We start from the raw sequence: 25,833 nt of genomic DNA, 5'->3' as shown, positions 1-25,833 counted from the left end.
CTGAGATTCTGGAAAGAGATCAACTCAAGAAGAGTTACAATATCTGCGGTTTTTCAGCCATCTTGGGGAAAGTTTGAAAAGAGTACTGTGGTTAAAATGTGTCAATTGTGGGAGGCATGTTTTTGGACTACATCTAAACCTCATGCGGCCGCCGCAGCATTTCTGCCTTGGCATGACCTGCGCTGGGAGAGAGGGAAACAGCATGGATGGAAGTTGTGTGTGGGCAGATGTGTCTTTATATAGGGTGAAATTGAATAAGAAATGCAATACAAAATGGCTGAAAGGGGTGTATTTATGTAAATGTCCACATTGCCTCAATATCTTTGGGTCAATAAATCAAATGTCATTTTGACTGATGGTTTTTCAAACCTTATTGGCTTCGAGATGACATCATTCTGAAGTAGTACCATGTGCAATTTCATGCAATTTGACATTGAAATGTCAACCGTTTCTTAACCCCAAAGCTGACCAAAGGTAATACTCTGCCATTTCTATTCATAAAATCTCAACAGTTGGTGTGTAGCAGAGGATAGAGAGACTGACTTGTAACCTTATGCTCATGAGTTCAAATGCCCATTCAGCCTATTGTTGTTGGCCAAACATGAAGTCGTTTTGCTCTCTTGTTGTCCAACTCTTGACCTTCTACATTGTACATTTGTATAATATTTTGTCATTTTGCGGAGGAACCCGCATCGCTGCTTGCAGCTATATTTTGATAGTGGTATTGATGGAATTCAGTCTGTCAGCAGTCTTTTTCAGCGTGTTGCTTTGTTTGCAATCAAGGACTAAAACAGCTTATCATCAGTATAAAGGTCAATTGTGTTTGTGCAGCAAGAGAACCGTCCATGCCTGCAATGTCACAATGTCCAGGTTTTCATTCTGCAAATGCTGTAACATCCACAAGATGTCCTCAGTCTCCTGGAACTGAAGCTAACCTATGAAGCTACTTTACACACAGTCAAGAACATAGCTAGAACACACTGACCATTCGCTAGGTCTGAAATGGCAACTATTGACAGGGATGTGTCAAAGAGTGAGAAAGGAGGGTACTTGTCACATCTATTGTTTAAACTTACTTACACTTACAACACTGAGTTTGACGGAAAAGTCTACTTCTTCTTCCCGCCTAATGACATGCTCTCACTTTTTTTCTTCTGTGCCTCATAGAACAAAAGACACACCTTCAGGTTAGCATTTGTGCGCTAATTTCATTCAATAATGCAGGCAGGGTAAGAACCAATAACTATTATCAGTACTACTCTGGTGTATTTCAATGTTGAATTTAAAAAAAGAAAATAATTCCCATATATTTATTTATTATTTAAGAATGATTAAATATGACTGAATTGAAAGGAAATGAACATGACAATAGGTTCATGTGGTGTGAGGTGAAGGGCTGAACTGTACCTCAGTCATGGCATCGTCAATCTGTTTCAGTTCCTCGTAGTGGTCTCGGGAATCCCGCAATGGTTGCAACATAATCTCCTCTATCTGGGGGAAGAGCTGTACAGATGCAGTAGATGGTTGATACCAATTAATGCAAGATGTTGTCAATTGTTAGTGTCTTCATTTTCTTTTGGACATTTTCACGCTGTCTCACTTTCAACAAGTGTCTGTTTATGTCTGTGTAAGTGTGTGTGTGTGTGTGCGTGTGTGTATGTGTATATAGGTGTCTGTCTGTCTGTCTTAAACATGACCCACCTTCATTACAGTCTCAAACATGGGAATGAGGACAAATTTGATGAAGCCAATTTGGGCAGTGGGTTTGGTGACTTTGTCCCGATCCATAAAAGGAGCCACAGGCAGACCCTCTGACTTCTCTCTATCACTCTGGACCAAATTAACACATACTCAAGCAGCTATCAAGTGTGAATTTCAGTTTGAACAATGAAAAATTTGAGTTTAACCTTTTCATTCACAATTATGGTACGATTCACTCACCTGCATAAAGTACTCTTCCAGTAGACAATCCACCCAAGGTTCAGCCACTTCTGTAGGCCTCACCTCATTGGAGATGTCACAGCATTTAATAAGAACCATCTTTAGCTGCATGCACACAGGAAAGACAGGGAATATATCAATACATATCCTATGTATACATGCAATAGACATTCAAAATGTACACTACTTATTGTGTGCATTATACATGTCATCAATACCTGGGTGAACATTACTGCTCCTAGTAACGTGTGGAGTACATGTTAATACTTTTATCATAAATAAAAGGGAGTCAGGTGGCTGAGTGGTTAGAGAATCGGGCTAGTAATCAGAAAGTCGCTGGTTCGATTCCCGGCCGTGCAAAAATGACGTTGTGTCCTTGGGCAAGGCACTTCACCCTACTTGCCTCGGGGGAAATGTCCCTGTACTCTGGATAAGAGCGTCTACTAAATGTAAATGTAATACATTTTTGGAACAAAACATCACATTACACATGGTGTGTAACATTCTTCAGGAGGCCTTTGTTTACTACATACACAAGTTACATGCTCATCGTTAGTGAAACCAAAGTTGTCCACTTTCTGTTTGAAGGAATCCAATATCTCCCCATGTCTTGCCATGTCAGTAGCCAAGATGAGAGTGATGATAGCCTGTAATGGGGCAAAATGACAAAAAAATTACCATACCTGTCCCAGCCCAATGTTTTATTATTAATGTTAACAACACTATGAATGTTATCTGTGTGACTGTGAAGGAGCCACGAATGAACCTGGCGTATTTGCTTGAAGGCCTCTGACTCAATGTTAGCAAAGATGTTACACTCAGGCATAGAGATGATCTGGAAGGTCACTGCGCAGTGATGGTTCTCAAGGGGAGAGATATCGTTGTAGCGCACCGCTAGCTCTGTACGAGCGTTGATCTGGTACCTGGCAACATACAGTCAACAATTTCCTGATAGCATCTAGCTAATACAATATGCTTTGACTGCATGGATATCTGATGAGGATAACTTTGTGTTAAGATAGCAATGCTATTAAAATGACTTTACTTGCAATATTAGTAAATAGGAAAAGTATTGCTTCAAGCAAAACAGACTTTAATTGTTGGAATGCTGCTTCAGCATTCCAAGTATTATTCTTTGAATCTTTATTCAACTTCTTAATATTATTATTCTATTTCTTCCGCGACACCTTTCAGCGCCTTCAAATCTTCAGCTATTAAAACCGTTCAGCTATCAAAAAATTCAGCCGTTTCAGGCTATGACTGCTATATCTTTTCAACTTTGTACCTCTTATGCTTGAATTAATCTAAATCAATATTCATAATATTTTTAACATGGGTTTCCAATGGAGTTCTTTCAATTCCTCTCAGACTTCTTTAAACTTCTTCAACTTCCAAATCCTTCTTCTTCCTCAATCTTTCAAGTAGAGCCACCATTTAAACTTTAAAATGTTGAAAAAACCTATATTTTTAAATAATTCAGCTTTTTGATATCTAATCAACTTTTTTCAATATCACTGATTATGTTTCATGACTTTTTCAAACCGTTTCTGAGATTTACATGGGTGTGTACGTGAAAGCCTAGAGTGCAGACTGAAACGCTTAGAGTGGATGGGAGCTTTGGATGTCGTTGAAAAAATATTTCTAGTTTGCCAGCATTGCCACAATTTTCGCTCTTCATGCTTTGTTTTTGGATCAATAGATAGCTAAATTTGTGCTGGTCGTAGACAGTAGTCTGTTGAATCCAACAGACGTACACATTTGTTCAGAGCCCCACGAAAGCGAAACAAAGTCCAACTCTCGCCCCATAGAGACCAATGAAAATCTGGTGACAAAATCGTCAGAGAAAGCAAAAAGAAGATTTTGAAACTGCCGGTAGAGTCGTATTTCTGACCGCACAGAATTATAAAGGACATCTCTGGTTTTGGCAGAGTCTTGGGTCTCGGAAAATATCCTTATTTTTTTGATTGGACGTATAGTTTTGCGTCTAGGTTAACTTGTTTGAGGTGTGGATTCTAGCTACATTTCTGTTATTCTCTGCCCTCAGCGCGTTAGCAATCATAGCTGCACCATCACCGTGGCAACGACAGACACGCACCACTCAGTCTCTCACACAGGTGATTGGTATTAGTGGAGTCACAAGACAGAGTTTGATAGTATTTCAACCTAATACAATTTACAAGAGGTGACTCTGCAGGTGCTGCTAATATCTCTTTTACTACTATTGCTAATGGAACTGTTTTGTTCTACTACGCCATTGAGTGCGTTCACTTGACCATGAGAAACCCGATTACTAGCAATTGTCGGTTTATGCCAATAATACGATTAGGCTACTCCGTTTACGTGTGTCTTTTTATTAATCGTTGTATGCTCCACGGACAAAACTTGCACCATCATCCTTCTGCAACAAAGTGTCGCCGTGTCTTCCTGTAGGCAATCAACACATTGAATCCTACTGAGAAAGCCGAGTAAACGCTATTACGATCCCAACTATAATTTCAGCTGTTAAAACTATAATATTCTTGTTACGACTAGCTAGCCTACTTTTTCTTCTGTTTAACAGTTCAGCTTTCAGCTTCTCCCGCATTGTAGGCTATTTAAAGATCCTGTAAAGTAAATTCCATGTTTTGCTTCTAAGTACATTATATACGTGTGAAATGAGTTCCTGAAAGCATGTGCAAAGCGCTAAAACTTTGTCGCACTGAAATGTGGAGTTAGACCGAAGAACAGTTTCTCTTTCGTTTTCAGATCAGGTTTTAATGGGCGGAGCCAAAAAATGCCCTATCTACGTCATTTTGCCCCATCTACGTCAGATCACTGAATGGCTCCTCCTGCTGTACTGTTATTGTAGCTTACATCAGCTAGCTAGCTAGCTTCAGGATGTCTCCCACCACCCGCAACTGCATCTTCCCTGGATGCAAGAACTCCAGCTGCGCTGCAACGCCATTTAAGTTCCCTGTTGATAATGAAAGGAAAAATAGGTGGATAGAATTTGTGAAGAGCCAGCTCATGGAAAGCTTCGGATAAACTCCAACAGCCGCCTATGCGCCACTGACCATTTCACGGCGGACAGTTTTAACATGGACCAGAGACAGACGGGGTTCACCAACACACGGCTTCTCTTGCAGCGCGGAGCCGTACCGAGCATCGCCCCCCCCCGGCCGTTCATCCTCTGGTCGCACCTGGACCATCCACCGCCACCAGCAGTTCATCACTCAGTTCTATGTGCTTGTTATAATTATACTAGATAACTTTTCCAGAGGTATCTCTGCTATAATTAGTGCAAACCGCTAACTTGATATTAGGCTACTCGGTGTAGAATTATGGTATTTTGGTGAAATGGTAGCTAATGTGCTAGAAGTAGTTGGAGAGCTCACTGTCTGCTGTCTCTGCTGTAAATGTTTACTCCTGTGTTACAGCTCAGGGGAATATTTCATTTATATGCATCTGTATGTTTCACTCATTGAACAAATACATTCTAATTCTATACTGTATTGTTCGGCTTGACGTAGCGTCCATTATCTGGGTCGTAGGTAGCTTACTTGAGAGAGGGGGCCGAGCTTCAGCTCCTTCAGGCGATACGCCACCCCAGTCTCGAACAGAGAAGACTGCTGATTTTCTTACGATTTCAAAGCCTAATTTATCATACTTGTCTGTGTTTTTTTTCATTCGAATTTGGATGGGTAGTTAATAACACATTATTCTGTGGTGTGGTGAACTTGAAACTCGTTTTTAATTCCACTTTACAGGATCTTTAAGCTCTTAGCTTTGTTAGATGATGCAGTTCTGCCTCTTGAAATTCAACTATTTCTTCGATTGCTTCACAACGTTCAAACGTATTCTCCCGCATTGTATTTAAGCACTTAGCTTTGTTAGATGATGCAGTTCAGCTTCCACACTGCCTCTTTTGTGTGACTCACATTTTTGAAATTCATTAAAAAAATTATTTTCTAATTTCTGTATTTTCAGCAATTAAAAATAAATAAATTCATCTTTCAGCATTCCAACGCATTTTCTGCAGGAAATGCACTTTCTAGTTGTTTTTACATTTTTATTTGACTTACGTGTTGTTATAGCCAGGGTGGTCCAGGTCATGACACACAGCAGCTGTCATGAGGATGCACATGTCAGTCATGGTCAGCCTCTCCTGAGAAACATACACAAATAAAAGTTTGTCTTGCTATTCTTGTGGGGACTCACAATTAAAGTGAACTATCCCTAACCTTAAAGGGATGGTTAACCCCAAAATGTAGTGCTATCCATCCATCTAGATTGTTTTGGTGTGAGTTGCAGAATTTTGGAGATATTAGCATCTATTTTCTTTCTACCAAATTTCAACTGACAACCGTGAGTACATCTCCCCATGGATGAATGGCTTGTGCTCCTTTCTCGTGATACGGTTGGTGGGTGTAGTTTGGTAGAAAGACAATAGTTACATGTAACTGCTCTCAACAAGATCTGTAGATTATCTTGAGTAACCAGGTCATGGGGGGGCAGAGTGCGAATTATACAATGACAATGGGGGGGGGGGGGGGTCAACTTCTTCTCCAGAGCATGTATCAACCCCCCCGACCTGTTGTTTTTACCTCTTTTGGGGGGGTCCAAGTCTTAATTAGGAGGGTCAGACCCCCCCCAAACCCTCCCGTAATTCGCACCCTGGGGGGGGGGGGGACTTTGAGTACCACATGACTAGCTCAATCCAGTTCCAATATATTCGAGAGAAGGCAGACATCTCGTGGCCCATATCTCCAAAACTTGGCAACTCACACTAAAAACCATTTGGATGGATAAATACCAATACAGGTAAGGGGAAAAAATACAATCTTTTACATTTTGCCTTGTTTTACTATTCTTGTGGACATTTCTTATCCTCACACAAATTGTTCAACAAGCCCCCACACACACAGCACTCAAAGTCACAAATGGACACATACTCTCAAACACTTACTCAATACACATGTAAACATGCAAGTGCATAAAATAAGATAAGCAGGCAATTAAGTCACAACATACCACATCTACAAAACAGACAATACTGTCTGTCCTGTATCCTCACCTGGAGTTTACAGAGGTGGATCATCCCATACATCATCTGACTGACACAGAAGCAGTGGCGGAAGTTATGGAAAGGGTTGCTGCGATAATTCTCCTGGATGCCCAGCTGAAACACAGAATGAGAAATGCACTGTTCCCATGTAATAACCAGATGTGTCACACCGTGACTCTAAATCAGTACTATACTGTATACTGTTTTGATAGACTAAATTATATAATGCTGAACCTTACCAGCCATCGTTTGAGTGTGATGGGGTTCATGTTGAATTCTTTGACAAGGCCGAGGTCGTGGTACATGTACTCCAAGCAACTCAACATCTACACATTGGAGATACATAGTAAACACAAGTTTCGTCAGAACATAAAATGTGTCTGGTATATCTTGGTCCTTAATACACATGATGTTTGTTTTAGGAATGCGAGAACTCCAACCTCATTGTGTTCCCAGTGCCAGACATCAAATGTTGGCTTCTTAAGGGCTTCAATGGTCTCCTGAGATAGAGTGTACTGTAGACAAATGGACAAACAGTTAGTGGTGTTTCTTCTGTCCACCATGACAGTGTAGCTGTAGGAGCCATTTCTGTGTTTTATTTTATATGTTACTTTAATGCTTGCATTTGCCTCACACGGCTGAGAGTTTGTGCCCTCTACAGGTCAAAAGGCCGTTAAATAGGAGAGTGACCTGTTGGAGGTGCGGCTGACTGGGAGCACACAGCTTTTGACCTTGCATTCTGCTGGCTTGTTTGGTCGAGGATAGGCCTCGCTGCTCTTTGTGCTCTAAGGCATTATTTATTTATTTATTTTCAAACCACAAGTTAAATTTAAATAAACCAACCACATACAACGGTACTTGGACCTCTTTGGATCTCCTTTATTCCTTTATTTCATATGGCAAGCGTCAAAGAACCCCCAGTCAACGCCAACAATGTGACTAACAAATGGGACACTCCTGCAGGATAAATGGTCACCACAGTAGCAGTGTCTTTTTAAACAGAATTTTACCTTTGGGTAGTTTGAAACGTCACGCCTTGGCGACAGCTTCTTTCCATCTTCTGTGAAGCTATATTTGCAGCCACATGTCACCCTGAGAACAGATGGTGAGACATGGGGTTTATAAATAAGTAACAACTTATGAAAACGATGAAAACTAAATCCTTTAATTTCAAGGTTGTAGGAGTTTAAAAAATGGTAACAGGGCGGTTTTAGTAAACATAATGGCAGGTTTAGTAAGCCTATTGCATATCACCTTGGAAAAAACTTAAATAGTTAAGTTGGTCAAAACAGCAACAAAGATCTTGATTTCCCTGACCTTGCTCCTCCCTTGGAAGTCATCTCGTCTCTCAGTTTCCTCAGGTCGTTCTTACACTTTTCAATCTCAATGACCTTCAGGCCTTCCACTGAAACATGTACAAACTGTTAGTTTACAGAGTAAAAAGTGAAACAACTATTTTTTGTAGATCCTTGAGACAAACCTCGGTGAATTTCCTTTTAATGATAGTTTGTAGCATGACAACATGGAAACACTGATGCAGTTTAAACCTTAAAGAGTCACTGATCAAAAGACATGCTGTACAAGAAAAAATTGATTTCTGTTCATGTCCTAGTACTAATACTTGATCAGAGATACCACAATAACATCCTAACTCACACTCCACTCTCTTCTCCAGCATGGCCAGTCTGTTGGTCACCTCCGTCTTTAACTCGTTGATCCTAAAAGCTCTAAAAGAAAAAAATACAAGAAAAATGCATTTGTACATTTCCATGGAGAGCTTGTGTTGCTTTTTCCACTCAAGGAAATGTTTTCTTTTTAACATGTTCAAAGCTGCTGAGGGGCAATGGCAAGTACAACTGTTGCATTACCTGCTAAACTGCTCAGCAACTTGGGATAGAACATTCTGGAACATGTCTTCCTTATCTGACAAAGAAGAAATTGGATTTGTTTATGTATTTACGAATGTATTTTCTTTCTGTTCCTATTTTTGTGTTTGTGCTTTCCCCCCCTACCTATTCTAAACTTTGAGAGTAAATGTATATTCCAGATGAAGTAAATATAGCCATATTTAAGGTTCCTCCGGTAGGAGGAAACCTATTGTTTTTGTTAGTATTCGTATTATTAGGGTTCCTCCGGTAGGAGGGAACCTATTGTTTTTGTTAGTATTCGTATTACTAGGGTTCCTCCGGTAGGAGGAAACCTATTGTTTTTGTTAGTATTCCTATTATTAGGGTTCCTCCGGTAGGAGGAAACCTATTGTTTTTGTTAGTATTCCTATTATTATTATTTTTTTTCCTCTTCTCCGCTAAATGGCTCAATAGCTCAAAAAGTCCTTGACCCGATTTTTTCAAATTTGGCCCAATGATACACCAGGTCACTCACTACTCCCAGACCGCTAATGGCCCATGTACGCCCATAGGTGGCGCTATAAGCCACGCCCAAAGTCTACGTGATTTCCCCAGCGCCCCATTATTCCAAAATGCCTGAAAATTGGTATACATGCCTTATTTCTCATGGGAACAAAAAAGCCTCAAGAACCCATAAGGTCCGCCATGATAGATTTTGCTGTACTGTCCAAATTTGGTACAACCTTCAAAACCCTTCTCCTCATGAACCATAGATCCAATCGACTTGTAAATTGTTACAGATTTGTAGAATACATGTCTTTCTATAGGGTGAAATTGAATAAGAAATGCAATACAAAATGGCTGAAAGAAGTGTATTTATGTAAATGTCCACATTGCCACAATATCTTTGTGTTAATAAATCAAATATAATTTTGACTGATGGTTTTTCAAACCTTTGTGCCTTCAAGATGACATCCTTCTGAAGTACCATACGCAATTTCACCTTGATATGTCAATATATGATTGAATTCAATTGAATTGCTCCACAGCGCGCGTGCTCCAAATTCTCAGACTCATTCTGCCCCTTGACACTAGGGTGACCACCTGGCGCGGCCATTGTTGTTTTCAACTGGAATCGCCTGATAGCCGTGTTGGAGGCAGCCACGTTCGGTAAGTCCTATTTTTACACATTTTAAGCTAGAATCAATGATTGGGTTCGTGAAAGTACACTACTCTTGAATTATGGTGAAGGTTTTAGCACTTTTAGACCTTTAGATCGTGAGTCTGAAGTGACGGAAGACCGAACTCGAAAAGTAGCTGCTGTAGCTCTAGCTTTTTTCCTCTGTGTTTTTAATTAGTGAGTCATTTTGCATCTCAGCGAATTGTTCATCAAAAAGGTCGAGGAGGGCAGCCTTTAGGAGAAAAAGCAATTCCCCACAGACCTGTCGGCTCAGAATTTTTATTTGGGGCGTGAAAGTCTTTGTAATAAGCCTATGCGCCAGGGAGACCGCATAGGCTTAGGCGGCAGCCATGTTTTGGTCGCGCAAAGGTCGAGCTGGTCTTTGGTCAGATGTGTATATTGACCAGTTTTGGGTGGATGGTGGGTCTGTGTCCAGCGCCTACCATGACTGCAGGTCCGGATGCTGCTTGTCTACCCCCCCCCCCCCCACCCCGTTGCAAGTCACGTGTTTTTGTAAATGTTGTTGGGCTTATGTGCTGAAGTTTTTGCCTGTTCCCACACTGTACTCCTCTAGGAGCATTGTCTGGGGGTTGCCTTTTTCTCTCCTCCCCTCTCCTCATGTTATGCTGTAACTTTCTAGTTGGTGCCGAAAATGGCTGCCTAGGTAGGCTCTCCTGCCAAAGTAAATTCCTTGTTTGTGCAAACTTTCATGGCGAATAAACACCAATTCTGATTCTGATTAGAGCTAAATACTCTTGCTAGAGCCTGGAATCGAACCAGTGTTTTGAGTGACTTTGCATTGGGTCTCCAACACATTTGGATTCAAGCTGGCCTGGCCTGCCCTGCCTGCCCCTGCCTTGATATCTCAAAAGATCACTGAATTACAGCTGTTTAAACTTCAGCCAAATCTTATAATGCTTGCCACAGGACAAATAGCTTACTTTTCTATACAGTAACTGACCACAATGGTTCTCAACACTGAGAATAGCTCAGTAGGCTAAGACAGTGCACTGCAAGGAGCAAGGTCACAGGTTCAAATCCAGCCACAGTCTTTTGGCCTGTCATAATTTTGATTATCTGTTTAGTTAAACAGGATGACATCATTCTGAAATACCATGTGCAATTTCATCTTGAAATGTCAACCGTTTCTTAACCTTTGTCCTAAAGCTGACCAAAGCTAATACTCAAATCACACAGTCGGAGCACAGCTAGATAATCAGCGTCAGCGCCCCTTGTGTACCCAGCATGCAGTGCGGTATGTCAAATAGGCAAAGACTTGTGGAACATAGTGCGGTTACAACAGCCGTGCAAGGGATTTCAGTGGTTGTGTTTGTTCAGTTAGATGTTTGTAATGTTATTGTTTCTCAGTTAATATAATCTTGTTGGTCACCCTGTTTGTGCATGTTGTGTATTTTAATGGGACCAGAGTCGGCTGCTGTACTGCCATAGGCTATTCTCGCAAGGAGCTGAACATGAGCTCTGCCCTAGCCCAGTTGCCCACATGACTATTGTTAATTGTGCATTGACTGAAAGAGATCAACTCAAGAAGAGTTACAATATCTGTGGTTATACAGCCATCTTGGGGAATGTTTGAAAAGAGTACTGTGGTTAAAATGTGTCAATTGTGGGAGGCATGTTTTTGGACTATCTCTAAACCTCATGCGGCCGCCGCAGCATTTCTGCCTTGGGATGACCTGTGCTGGGAGAGAGGGAAATAGCATGGATGGAAGTTGTGTGTGGGCAGATGTGTCTTTATATTGGGTGAAATGGAATAAGAAATGCAATACAAAATGTCTGAAAGGGGTGTATTTATGTAAATGTCCACATTGCCTCAATATGTTTGTGTCAATAAATTCACATATCATTTTGACTGATGGTTTTTCAAACCTTATTGGCTTCGAGATGACATTCGGAAGTAGTACAATATGCAATTTCATGCAATTTGACATTGAAATGTCAACCGTTTCTTAACCTTTGTCCCAAAGCTGACCAAAGGTAATACTCTGCCACTTCTATTCATCAAATCTCAACAGTTGGTGTGTAGCAGAGGATAGACAGACTGACTTGTAACCTTATGCTCATGAGTTCAAATGCCCATTCAGCCTATTGTTGTTGGCCAAACATGAAGTCGTTTTGCTCTCTTGTTGTCCAAGTCTCGATCTTCTACAGTGTACATGTTTATAATATTTTGCCATTTTGCGGAGGAACCCGCATCGCTGCTTGCAGCTATATTTATTTAAATATAATTGTATAAAAATACCAACCATAATACATTAAAAGCAAATAAAATGTGCCTAATAAATGTTTCTGCTTACCCCCCACCTGGCCAGCTGACTGAGGCATTACCTTGTATAAGGAGCTGAAAAGACAAAAACACAAATATGATGTGATTTTCCTGAAAGAAAGTCATCAAACTTTCGAGTTGGTACATTTCAATGACTATGTTTTGGTACTATGGTTTAGTGGCATATGTTATAACATCAAATCAAAATAGATCCTGGAATGGGGGCATTATCAAGTGGTGAATATTTACATCTACTTCAGCATGTCACAACTATTCCACAATACCATAACAAATCATCATAGTCCCTGTGTAACTGCAATGTTAGCGTATTGTGTAGTTAGACAGTATTTGCTTCAGACAGTAAGTTAAATGATACGCAAAAGCTGGCTGTCTATCCTATAGTTTCAGTCATAAGACTTTTTTACATTTAACGTAAAAAAAACTTTATAAATAAAACTAATAAAAGTAGCATTTTCTTACTTTGGAGTGTTGGTGGGCATGGTGGGATCTATGGAAATAAGCGCTCCCTCTGAGTCCACCAGCATTATAGCAGTGTTCCTATGGATAAACCAAACACGCATCAAAGCAGGATGATGGACTGATTTTGTGAGACAGTTATATCTGCATGCTTGAGTGGAAAAGGAAATCATGGAATTAAAAAAACTTTTGTGGACGACCCTTTAAGACAAGAAGGTCCCTAATGCAGTCTCAAGGGCACTAGCAGGATGAGTCATGTTGGTTGGCTAGCATAATGAGCTAACATTGTTTATTAGGGTTCCTCCGGTAGGAGGGAACCTATTGTTTTTGTTAGTATTCCTATTATTATTATTTTTCCTCTTCTCCGCAACCTTCAAAACCCTTCTCCTCATGAACCATAGATCCAATCGACTTGAAAATTGTTACAGATTTGTAGAATACATGTCTTTCTATAGGGTGAAATTGAATAAGGAATGCAATACAAAATGACTGAAAGAAGTGTATTTATGTAAATTTCCACATTGCCACAATATCTATGTGTTAATAAATCAAATATAATTTTGACTGATGGTTTTTCAAACCTTTGTGCCTTCAAGATGACATCATTCTGAAGTACCATACGCAATTTCACTGGTTGGTTGGTTTCATGTCAATATATGATTGAATTCAATTGAATTGCTCCACAGCGCGTGTGCTCCAAATTCTCAGACTCATTCTGCCCCTTGACACTAGGGTGACCACCTGTCGCGCTTTGCGTTGTCCCGCACGTCCCATATTGAAAATGTTGTGCGATACAGCGCAAAGCGGGACAGGTGGTCACCCTACTTGACACACGCGTGAGTTTGGCGTGATGCACACACATCCTTTCTGGAAATTGTGTGCTGACCAAGCCCCCACCCTCGGTTTTTAGCCCCTGTTTCATTTCGCTTCCAATCGCAGCTCGCCTTTACGAATATAAATGATTATTCGGCGGCCATTGTTGTTTTCAACTGGAATCGCTTGATGTGTTAGAGGCAGCCACGTTCGGTAAGTCCTATTTTTACACATTTTAAGCTAGAATCAATGATTGGGTTCGTGAAAGTACACTACTCTTGAATTATGGTGAAGGTTTTAGCACTTTTAGACCTTTAGATCGTGAGTCTGAAGTGACGGAAGACCGAACTCAAAAAGTAGCTGCTGTAGCTCTAGCTTTTTTCCTCTGTGTTTTTAATTAGTGAGTCCTTTTGAATCTCGGCGAATTGTTCATCAAAAAGGTCGAGGAGGGCAGCCTTTAGGAGAAAAAGCAATTCCCCACAGACCTGTCGGCTCAGAATTTTGATTTGGGGCGTGAAAGTCTTTGTTATAAGCCTATGCGCCAGGGAGACCGCATATAGGCTTAGGCGGCAGCCATGTTTTGGTTGCGTCATGTTCATAAGTTCACCATTTTACAGTTAGGTCTACACAAAAAAGGTCGAGGAGGGCAGCCTTTAGGAGATGTGGGAATTGTGCTTTTAGCCAGATGCTCCGATTATTTTTGTGATTTGTGGATTAGAGATACTGTGTCCCGGGGGTACATTGTTTTGATGTTAGCCTCAGTCAGACTCGGCTCGCCCAGAGCCATAGAAAAAGAGAGTTGCGACACGCTTTGATCTCGCCGACACGTGATCACGTGGTTCATGTAGCTCACTGTAGTTCCAAAAAACCCCACTGCTGTCAACCGGTTTGAATGGTTTTCAATGAAGCTGGCCAACGGAAGTCACTTTCTCAGGAAAATGATGAATGAAACAGGCTCAGTTAAATAAATCCGATATTCTGGCTATCTTCAGCAGACTCGTATCTACAAAAGGCAGTCCTCCCTGACGTGTTTGGTGTAGAATGGAGTGAAATACAACATTGTGAACACTCACTGCCAGTGAAACACAGGAAAAAAGCTAGAGCTTTTTTTGTCACGTAGTTCTGGTAGCTTGCTGTAGTTAAACAAAACTCCCACTGCCGTCAACCAGTTTGAATGGTTTTCGGCGGGACAGACAGCAGCACCATCTCGATTCACGGACATTTTCGGTATATTAACACAATGTCAATTGGTTACTGGTGTGTTGTATCATGTATGTCTGATACTTTATTAACATGTATGTATTACATGAACGTATAATACATAACGCAATATTGTGAAGCAGAGCTAGAAATGGCTATGCTAGCTACCATACTGTACCAACTGTACTGTACTGTACATACCAAACAGTAGCCTAATGAGGAATATATTGTTCCACTTAACGTTTAACCTTCGACTGTTGAAGTAAATGGGACTTGTTAAACGTTTTTTTATTCATCAGCCCACTTACAATTTACCACATTAACAACACTTACATTTGTAGTACTTGATGCAAGTTGAATAACCATTATCACCAGCAACTGCTCAAGACAAGAAAGGAGTTTGGTAAATAGAACAGAATAAACAAGGCAACCAACTGCATTCAATAAAACATTTTATTGTACAATATGTCCAGTGTTCTTCCACTCCTTTTGTTTGTAGTGATCCGGTGATCTTCCTACATGTACAGCTCGCTAGAGTAAAAGTGTTGCTTACGTAGACCTATAGTCTAGCTCCAACTGCATTTAGAATCTAGCGTTCACAAGCTTACGATAAACTTTAACTAAAGCTGGCTATATAAAATACTACTAATAACAATTGATACGTGGTGGTCGAAATATGAAAAAAATGCAGGATTTTTGTAAATTTACCAGCTAACTTGCTTCGGACCGCTTAATCTGCAATTCATTGTTGCTAGCTCTACTAACTAGGCTAATAAGAGCTATATAGAAGACTTACTTTGTATGCCAACGAACACCAATAACGAGAACTAATTTGACAGACTATAAGGCAACTGACTTCTGGTTATGATACACATGCTCTCTAGCTAGCTTCAGTAAAAGTGTTGCTTATGTTAGATACTAGACCTACAGTCTAGCTCTAACTGCGTTTCGAATCAAACAAGCTATAATCTTACAATAAACTTTATCTTAAGCTAGCTATATGAAATACTACTAATAGCAATTGATATGTGGTGGTAAAAATATGAAAAAATGAAGGATTTTCATCAATTTACCAGCTAACTTGCTTCGGAGACACTGAAAATGAATGGGGTTGAACGGTGGAAAATGCAATGTTTGGAACTACAGGTCGCATGTGACACGCTTTACTTCCGCATTCCTCGATAACAATGGGAGTCTATGGAAGTGTCGCAACTCTTTTTCTATGGCTCTGGGCTCGCCCACTTGCAGTGTGTAAACAATTTTGTATTTCACTCAATTCTACTCCAAAAACGTCAGGGAAGACTGCTTTTTGTAGACAAGGGCCTGCTAAAGATAGCCAGTATATCTGATTTTTCAAGGCGAGCCTGTTTCATTCGTCATATGCCCTGAGAAAGCGACCTACGTTAGCCAGGCTAGTTTTGCCAATTTCAGTAGCAGGCTATTTAAAGGTCTCTGACAGTCAGAATCACTGTTTACAGGCAAAGGTCGACCAGGGGCCCGTTCTCCGTACTTCGCTAACTCAGTTAGCTGAATTTGATTGTTGACGATTTGTCATTATCTTGGATTGTTCGGTTCTTCGAAGCTCATCCTGGACTTGCTGTCATAGCAACAGGTCCGTAACTTAAACCTGCTCGGGAGCAGGTTTAATTTATGTAAACACGATTATATTGAGGCTTTACAAGCTGAGGTGATACAGGAAGTCTGTCACAGACATGTCTTGTCCGTTTTTACTACAGGAACCTGTTGCAGAAGGTGCAAGAATAATTAGCAGAATTTAACATGAAACCGAATTAATTGCTCATTGCGTGATAGATAGGCTCCTTAAGCACAGCGCGATATGCTAGCCTATACTTTTTGAGAGGATAGCCTATCGTTTTTTTGTGAGGGTGTCAATTACATAATACATTTGTTGAAACCACATCATATGACATTAAAGATGATAAATGAAAATATGGAAGTATGAAAATAAAAAAAACATAGGCCTATAGCTTACTGTAATAAGCGATAAAACGCGTCACTCCTCTACATTTAATTTGGTCTGCTACTTTTTGCCAGCCCTCTTTCTTGGATTTTGCAGACTTTGAGGTGTTCCCTGGCGTTCTGATAAAATCTTCAAATTCGGAGTAAGCTTCGAGCAAGCTGTTGCTCTGTTGGCTCTGTTACGGAAAAAACAGGGCGCTCATTTGGCCACGGTGAGCAGCCATAGACTTATGTGAGCAGCCAATAGCAGCGTTGCTGATCAAGGTTTCTACTATCGATACATACCCCCTTTTAGACCAACGTATAACTCAATCCAGCTATACTAATCATAAACAAGTGTGTTCGAAGAACCGAATAAGCCAGATCATGATAAGCAAGATGATGTCATCTTGGATGTGTCATTTGATCTCGGATGTAATAAGCGACGTACGGAGAACGGGCCCCTGGTCTTTTGTCAGATGTGTTAACTGGTTTTGACCAGTTTAGAGCTAAATACTCTTGCCAGAGCCTGGAATCGAACCCGTGTTTTGAGTGACTTTGCATGGGTCTCCATCGGGTCAACACATTTGGATTCAAGCTCAAGTAATGCCACTGCATTTCACAGTCAAAACTGTAGTTTATGTCAAGTGTAGATGGAAAAAGCTTCGTTTTTCACAACTGAACTGACATGGATCCTTTCTTCACTTTTACAGGATCTGGAGGCCCTACTTGCCCATGCCTGCCAGCCCTCCAGAGACAGTCACCCCACAGACACAGTAGCTCTTTAGCCTGCTTTTTTGAGGACATTGATGAAAAAGGACAAACCAGCATTTTTTACTTTGATGAAAGTCTAAATGTTTAATCCTTTCCATGTCCCAGTATGCCAAGCTGCTGACTTTGAGTGTCTTAAAGTGATGAAACCAGTTCAAGTGATAGACTTTTGACCTGAATCCAATGATTATTCATCTGAATAAAAACCACTCAAGAGAAGTACTGCTTCTTTATTAATAGTATTTATGTATATATAATTGCGCAGCTCCCCCTGTCAATGATCTAGCACCTCCTCAGCACCTGTATTAAAAATTCTCTGGTGCCGTCCCTGCCCAGGGTTGATTGTAACTGGTGTTGGAAAACACATGTAGTAGGGCAGAATAGAGGGACTAGGCAAAGGGTGCTGGTGTGGAAAGTCCCCAAAAACTGTGCAGAATGGGAAGAAAATATTAGATGACATTGTATCGAGGCCCAATTGGAGAAGAAGCCATAGGATATTTACAATTGTAGTAGGCCATTAGATCTGTTTTAAAAGTTCAGGGGTGTAATTTGTTGGATATGAAGCCCCCACCCTCCACTCCAGAGACAGTTGGTGACAGAGAGGTGCAGACATTAAGTTAAACATAGTCATGCGTTAAGAGTAGAGTAAAAAATACAGATCCCCCCCTTTCTGAATAAAGTTCGACAGATCTGATTTGTTGATTTCTGTTGCTATGAAAACCAGTTTAGCCAAGCTAACTAATATTGTTTTTAGCTAGCTTGCATTACCATTCAATAGCTAACAAAACATTAGTAAAAATAGCTTGCTAATCGAGCAGAACTTGTTAATGCAGGAGACTCAGAGACCTTAGCGCATCACTAGCATCTCGTCATATCACGCAGTCGGAGCACAGCTAGATAATCAGCTGTCAGCGCTCTTGAGTACCCAGCATGCAGTGCGGCATGTCAAAAAACGCAAAGACTTGTGGAAAATAGTTAGGTTACAACGGCCATGCGAGGGATTTCAGTTGTTGTCTTTGTTCAGTTAGATGGTTGTAATGTTATTAGGTGCGTTCGACATGGACTGCGGCTGCATGAAACGACCGGCGAGAGTAGCCGCTTGCAGTCGGGGAGGAGTTGAAAATGGCTCTGTAAAGTCGGACATTCCAGCTTCTTGTGGTTTGCTGCGTTGACGTCAGTCATGGCCGATCAAGCGCTGTTTGCTTTATTTATAATTAAACTTAGTCTTTCCGTTAGTGAAGAGGCCGACTAAAACCCTTTCTTCAACACATTTTTTATTCAATTAAACTCCAGATTTGAGCGTTGGCGAAACTGAAGGTGTCAGAATAATTACAAAACACACGTCAAAGTTGTCGTGTGTGAGTCTGGCCAATCATGAAATAGCTGTGTCGTCATTATAACCCTTGCAGTTGCTCTTGAGAAAATGCGCTCGGCCAGAGCCTGTTTATGGAGAGCCTGGCCACTCCCTATTAAGCCCCATTGTACCGAATTTTGTTGCATTTCCACCAGAGTTCCACTGGGAGTGATCGCGGTCGAGTGCAGAATGAATGGGAGTCTATGGAGCTAAACGGCTAAATTTGTCTCTTTTACCTGATTGTCGTTGAGAAATCTCAGATTTGATTGTAGTTTTTACATGTTCAACATGGATTACAGGTCGAAAGTTGAATCAACGAGTACTTATGTCCTTTCGATTTCTTACAGGGTAAGTCGTTGTTGCCCATAACAGGCTAGCATTATGCTAACGAATGCTGATTGGTTAGTGAAGGACTGACTACGACCAGAGATCCCGCTTGATGGCATCCGAAGCAGAACCAGAATGTCAGAGCATTAGCAACATTAGCAACAACATTAGCAAACCAAAACTCTTTCTAGCATGTGTATTGACAGGGTGAGCCTAACCTGTCAGCTGTGTTGTCGATGCCTCGAGAGAAAAGTGGAAGTAACCAGAGCTTGCCGTCAAGCAGTATCTCTGATCGTATGACGTCAATGACATTTTAAAAGGATTTTTAGAACAGAAAGGCGACTTAAAAAAAATATATAACCCAGCGGTGTGTATTTTTTTTGCCTCCCCTTTCGAATTCAGAATTGAAATTACTAGACAAAAAATTATATCCTGAGAAAAGTGGATTTTGAGGGGTATAGCTCTGTAGACCTCCATTCATTCTGCACTCGACTGTTAGCGCCCTCATATGGAACTAGAGTTGAACTGCAACCAGTTCAGAACCCGGAAGTTTCCCGAGAGTGGCAGTTCTCTCCATAGATATATATAAACACTAGGGCTGTGTCTACTACCGCGCACTTTACTAAGTACACTGCAATACAGTGCACTGCAATACAGTGCACTCCGTCGCTGGGGGAGTCAGGTGGCTGAGCGGTGAGGGAGTCGGGCAAGTAATCTGAAGGTTGCCAGTTTGATTCCCGGCTGTGCCGAATGACGTTGTGTCCTTGGGCAAGGCACTTCACCCTACTTGCCTCGGGGAGAATGTTGATGAAGAAAGTGTTTTGTCCGTCTCTTCATAAACGGAGTGACTAAGTTCAGTTGAGTTCTGGATTTTAATAAGTATTTATCAATCTGCAGATTGGGAGAGAAAACCAGTCTTCTGACCATAAATGACAACACAACACCAAGCTTAGGTCTCAACCAGGTCTCTCTCCGCTCCGAAAGCCGGAGGACCATCTTTTATAGGGCACAAGAATGTAAACATAGATTGTGACAGTCAGGCAGTAATGACGTTTCAACAGTCTCAGAGAAAGAGATTCACAGCTCCCAACACATGACAACTCTCAGACTAGAGAGTTCATAGTTGGAGCTCTCCTTGTAGTCATGACAAGGAACGTTTAGCCAGTACTTTCTCCTGACCCCGAACATCTATTAACCCTGACACATAGACACAATATACTCTTATTAATAGCAAGCTTACATGAGAACGTACTAACTAGTATCCAATGACTAGTTCTATAAATTAGTGAATAATGTAAGCACACAGGAAATCCCAATTTCTTCCACAATGTCCCTGTACTTACTGTAAGTCGCTCTGGATAAGAGCGTCTGCTAAATGACTAAATGTAAATGTAAATGAGTAGTGCTGTCTCAAATGGAACACTTAAGTTAAAACCACTTGGCGGGAAGTGACGGACGCAAATCTGATTGTGACACCCGCGAATCTAACGCCTGGGACACACTGCCTGCGATCGGCTGCGACGCGCCTGGAAGCGCCTCCTTTTTTCTTTCGGCGCCCATGTTATCAAATGGGACCGACCACACTGGCTGCAAAGCGCCGCGATTGCCTGCAATCTGCAGCGATCGTTTCGGCAGCTGGTCGATTTTTTTCGCGAGACGCTTGCGAAATCGGCTGCAGGATGATGAAATACACCATATTAGTTGATATATTTGAATAAAAAAACATGTTATTAAGATTTTACTCCATTAATTGTAGACTAAGGTGAACATTTGTAAAGTTGTAGACTTTATAATTACACAATGTTGGTAACGAACGTCCTTTACATGTGTTTACCCTGATGAAAACGAATGAAAATAAACGGATTGATCCGTTGAGCTAGCATGCCCGTAGTTGTTTTGTTTGTTTGAGAGAAACGAGTTGTCACGCGTTGCACACAACACACACGCAGACATAGCCTACCGAGAGAGAACCCCAAAGTCGATTTCTAAAATCAGCATCAAATGAATTCTCGAAGTTGAAAACCACAGGGAGTTGTTGTATGACCCCCCAGCAAAAAAAAAAAAAAAAGAACAACGCAAATTAAGGATCAATGCTGGGATATAGCCAATGTCATGTTTATGTACCATGTCAGCGTAAAGGAAAGCTCAGAGTAGCTGAAAGGCTTGGTGACCGGGGCGGAGAAATGCGCGTCTGGTGTGAACAGCTTTTGCTCAGTCGTAGCCGATCGTAGCCGATCGTGGCGCTGCGCGGCGCGTCCGGGCGCTTGGCAGCCAGTGTGTCCCAGGCGTAAGGCGAATCTGCTCGCGAGTCATTTCGTCCGCCATTATTTTAGAAATGAAAAGCTGCCGAAAGGGCTCCTCCTCTTCCGCCACGTAGCCAATATGGCGCCCGTTTAGGGCGAGTAGTGTCCATCGTTGTACACTGCATTTTTTGACCGTTTGCAGTGCGTCATCCGGGTACTTTCAGTGCACTGAATTCTGCTGGTTCTGTCAGTGTAAGCGCCCTAAGCACTGAAAGTCAGTGCTCGAAGTAGACAGCCTAGATGTCTTACGGCGGAGTCTAGAACGTCCGCACATGGTGGCCATCTTGCTACAGTCAACTCGCTCACCCATAACATTGTGTTGAATCTACATGTACTTTTTAAATGACCATAACTTGCTCAATTTTCAACCGATTTTGAAACGGTTTGGTTTGTTATCAACGTCAGAGATGTCGTTATGCCACTGCATACTTCTATTCTATTTTTTTTTTTAATAACATCATTATTCATAAGTATGCAGTGGCATACCGACATCTCTGACGTTGATAACAAACCAAACCGTTTCAAAATCAGTTGAAAATTGAGCAAGTTATGGTCATTTAAAAAGTACATGTAGCATCAACACAATGTTATGGGTGAGCGAGTTGACTGTAGCAAGATGGCCGTCATGTGCGGACGTTCGACTCCGTTGTCGGGCAACGCGGACGAGACATCTAGTGTTTATATATATCTATGGTTCTCTCTATATTAGACATTCTCTGGCTCGGCTACACAGCCGGCAGTTCTCGAATCGATCTCATGGTACTTTGATGGCTACGTCACAGTGACCTAGCCTCGGCGCCGTCTCAAGTCGGACAGAAAGTCTAACCAGAATTCACTGTTTCAAGTCAGCCGCCTGCAGCCGGCTGCAGCGCTGCATGAAGTCAGTTCATGTCGAACGCACCTATTGTTTGTTAGTTAATATAATCTTGTTGGTCACCCAGAGTGTGCATGTTGTGTAGTTTAATCGGAAGAGAGAGTTGGCTATTTTATTATCAGAGGCTACACTCGCAAGGAGCTGGACGTGGGCAGTACACTAGCCAGTTGCCTGTGAGGCTATTCTTGAGATCTACTCAAGAAGAAAGTGAATATCCGTGGTTTTCAAGCCATTTTTTAGAAAGTTTGAAAACAATGTTGCGGTTGATATGTATTGATTGTGGGAGGTAGTTTTTGGACTACATCTAAACCTCATGCGGCTGCTGCAGCATTTCTGCTTTGGCATGACCTGCGCTGGGAGAGAGGGAAACCGCATGGATGGGGATAGTGTGCGGGCAGATGTGTCTTTATAGAGGGTGAAATTGAATGAGAAATACAATACAAAATGTCTGAAAGGGGTGTATTTATGTAAGTGTCCACATTGGTTGAAATGTCAACCGTTTCTTAACTTTTGTCCCAAAGCTGACCAAAGCTCTTAATCTGCCCTTTCTACTCATACAATATCAACAGTTGGTGTGTAGCAGAGAGGATAGAGAGACTGACTTGTGACCTTATGCTCATGAGTTCAAATCCCCATTCAGCCTATTGTTGTTGGCCACACATGAAGTAGTTTTTTGCTCTCGTTGTCCAACTCTCCATCTTCAACAGTGTACATGTTTATAATATTTTGCCATTTTGCAGAGGAACCCACATCGCTGCTTGCAGCTATATTTAGTTGTGAGTGCATGTCTGTGTGTGTGTGAGAGAGAGAAATAGAGAGACAGAAAGAGAGAAATAAAGAGTAAGAAAGTAAAAGATATTGAGAGAGAAATGCCACAGACCTTGCTATGTTTGAAGAGGAGCACAGAAGTTCTCGGATGTCAGAAGGGCTACAGTACCGACTGAAAATCACCTGAAAACAGATAAAAAATATTTTCTCAGTAACATTATGTACGTTAGTAGTTGCACAATATACTGAACACTAAAACACTGTAAGCACTAACACTGTAAGCAGACACTGTACAGGAGGACACCCGGGGACAATTTTGGAATTATGATGGTAGCGTAAATAAAAGCACAGAAAGCACATTTCACGCCTATTAAGGTTATTAAGGTGAAGTGGGTTTACACAAACAGGCTGAATGAACAGTAAACAACTGCTGAGAAGGGGGCATGTTCTCTCCAGGTGTCGCTTCAACCCTTGTGTCACAACCATCTGTGACGCACGTCACCTCTTGTCTTTATTTTTAACATGACCTGACATTTGACCCACAGACATTGGCTTGAGAAAATGTTAACTTCAGTCAGTGAATTATGGTTACTCATTTGTCACAGATGTAAAAATCAACAAGACTCCATGGATGTCTTATGAATAAAACTACTACAATTACAATGTCAAAACTAATTCTGGTATTTGGACCTCAAAACAACATTAACTACTTTTCATATCTTGTTTCGCTGCTCCAAGCAAGATCACTCATCTGATTGGTCAAATTAACACAACCAAAATAAACAGCTCACATTACTGAAAAACAACGCTGAACACACAGATCGATTGTTCAAATGAACGTTACCATTACATTAGTAGGCCAAGCTGCAGGAAAACCCTGGTAGAAAGATCACGTTCACATACCCTTTGCACTTTCCCATCCACATCCAGGTAAATTTTTTGGGGCGCATATGATGAGGAACTGGAACCCATGCTGACCTTCAGACCCAAAGGTCACCTGTATTGTAGTTCACCTACTGGTCCCTGAATGCTCACCTGTTATCCACCCAATACAAGAACTGGATTGAATCCACAGCCTAACGTAAGCCAAGGTTCTGTTTTTATCATCTCACTAACATTTTATAGTTCATATATTCATTCATTCTATAACATTCATTCGTTTTTTTGTGTCAATGTTTTCAACAGTTTGCTGCAATTACTTTTAAGTACAATTTTTAAGTGTGAAATAGACACACTTACATTACAATTATTTGGAATAATTATTACTGAAATAAAACATTAATTACCAGCAAAAAAACACAAAAAACTTGTTAAATCGTACGTAATTGTACATTTCAAAGGAATGGATGAAAAAATAAGCTTAATTAAAACTACAGTACCTGTATCACTGCCAAATGCAACAGCCTTTCCCTTACACACTGCTGCAGATGAACTGTGGTTAAGTCCTCACAACATTCAAACCTGAGGAAGAACCTACTATAATCCCCTTAAATATAACCCTTCCACACACACATACACTCTGTTGCTAGGGGACCCGTTACTACGGCAAAGTAGGCTGTCCCTTGACTCTTTCATGTCATTACCTCCCTTTAGAAAGCACACATCCTGATCACTGTACACCTAGGAGATGGAATCATTCCCACCTTCCTCGGTCTCTGTTACAGCTTTGAAGGTTTGATTCAGTAATACTCATTCAATTTGGTTATATAAATAAGAAATGATACATAACAGGTGTCTGGGCAAATCAGACACTCTCAAATCAGTGTCTGATTTGAGAAATAATTAATAAAGAATAGTTGCTTTGACCCTTGGTTTAATTAAGGATCAAGAAAAAGAAAGAGCCAGGTGGTGATAGAAGTCCATGATGGTTTCAACCTTTCTGAACAGGAAATTACAAATGCACAAGTATATCATGTTATAACTGCTTTTTTTCTGTTGTTTAAAAAAAATCTATTTGGGGCTTGTAAATAATATGAACATTTATTTTTATTTATGATGATTCGTTTGTTACTTTAGTATTCATACATACTTTTAGTGAATTGCACATCAAATGTCACCTTCAAGTCTTCCACTCCCCCCCAAAAAAACAAACATCCTAACATTGTTCATGGTAATTTTTCTATTAGTACTTTTTGATACCACAAGCATGTTTAAGATTTAAGTTCAAGTCAACATAAAACATACATTTAGTTGTTCAACAACTGCTAACTGCAGCTTTGTGTTGTTTCTATAAATTAGAATCTCTTGTGTATGACAAACTATGTTCCATAACGCATCACTGATAATTAACCACCTGTCACATTAACATGATCCACCATGCTCTCTGCAATTGCAAATCCTCATCATAAATTCCTGGCATCTATCAATTAAACGACCCCATACACCAACACGCCTCTCACAGCAATGCTTAAAAGGGTCTCCGATGTGCAATTATGACCTTTGGGTAAATAATGACCTGTACCATGAATGAAAATAGAACCAAATCATGTGCAAAGGGCACTTAAATCCAGTGGCATGGGACAGCATCAAAAAATAAAAAAGACACCTAGAGTGCAGGTGTAGTCTGCATCTGACTTTGTATTAAGTCTCTTGACTGCTCATGCCGTGGCACTGAGCACCAGTGCAATCGCCCGATCTGACACACCTTGTGAGGGGGTGTTGTGTAGGATACAGAGTTAGTGATGTGTCCCA

The 25,833-nt window shown here is 41.0% G+C and overlaps 1 protein-coding gene across 1 annotated transcript; it reads right to left on the bottom strand.

Moving 5' to 3' along the window:
• Positions 1-1,080: 1,080 nt before the first annotated feature.
• On the bottom strand, positions 1,081-24,642 carry pde9ab (phosphodiesterase 9ab). The gene is made up of 19 exons (XM_062485066.1): positions 24,522-24,642; positions 24,046-24,177; positions 23,255-23,325; positions 12,777-12,854; positions 12,328-12,371; positions 8,854-8,908; positions 8,642-8,712; positions 8,303-8,390; positions 7,996-8,077; positions 7,426-7,500; positions 7,225-7,311; positions 6,995-7,099; positions 6,003-6,085; positions 2,708-2,864; positions 2,475-2,588; positions 1,942-2,046; positions 1,702-1,830; positions 1,408-1,503; positions 1,081-1,160 (listed from the first exon to the last, which is right to left on the bottom strand). Exons 2-19 carry the CDS (start codon positions 24,112-24,114, stop codon positions 1,110-1,112), a joined length of 1,560 nt encoding a protein of 519 aa, XP_062341050.1. The 5' UTR covers positions 24,115-24,177; positions 24,522-24,642; the 3' UTR covers positions 1,081-1,109.
• Between the last annotated feature and the right edge of the window lie 1,191 nt (positions 24,643-25,833).

This window comes from Osmerus eperlanus, chromosome 19, assembly GCF_963692335.1.
Source record: "Osmerus eperlanus chromosome 19, fOsmEpe2.1, whole genome shotgun sequence".
NCBI lineage: Eukaryota > Metazoa > Chordata > Actinopteri > Osmeriformes > Osmeridae > Osmerus > Osmerus eperlanus.
This window is presented reverse-complemented; position numbering and strand designations above follow the sequence as displayed.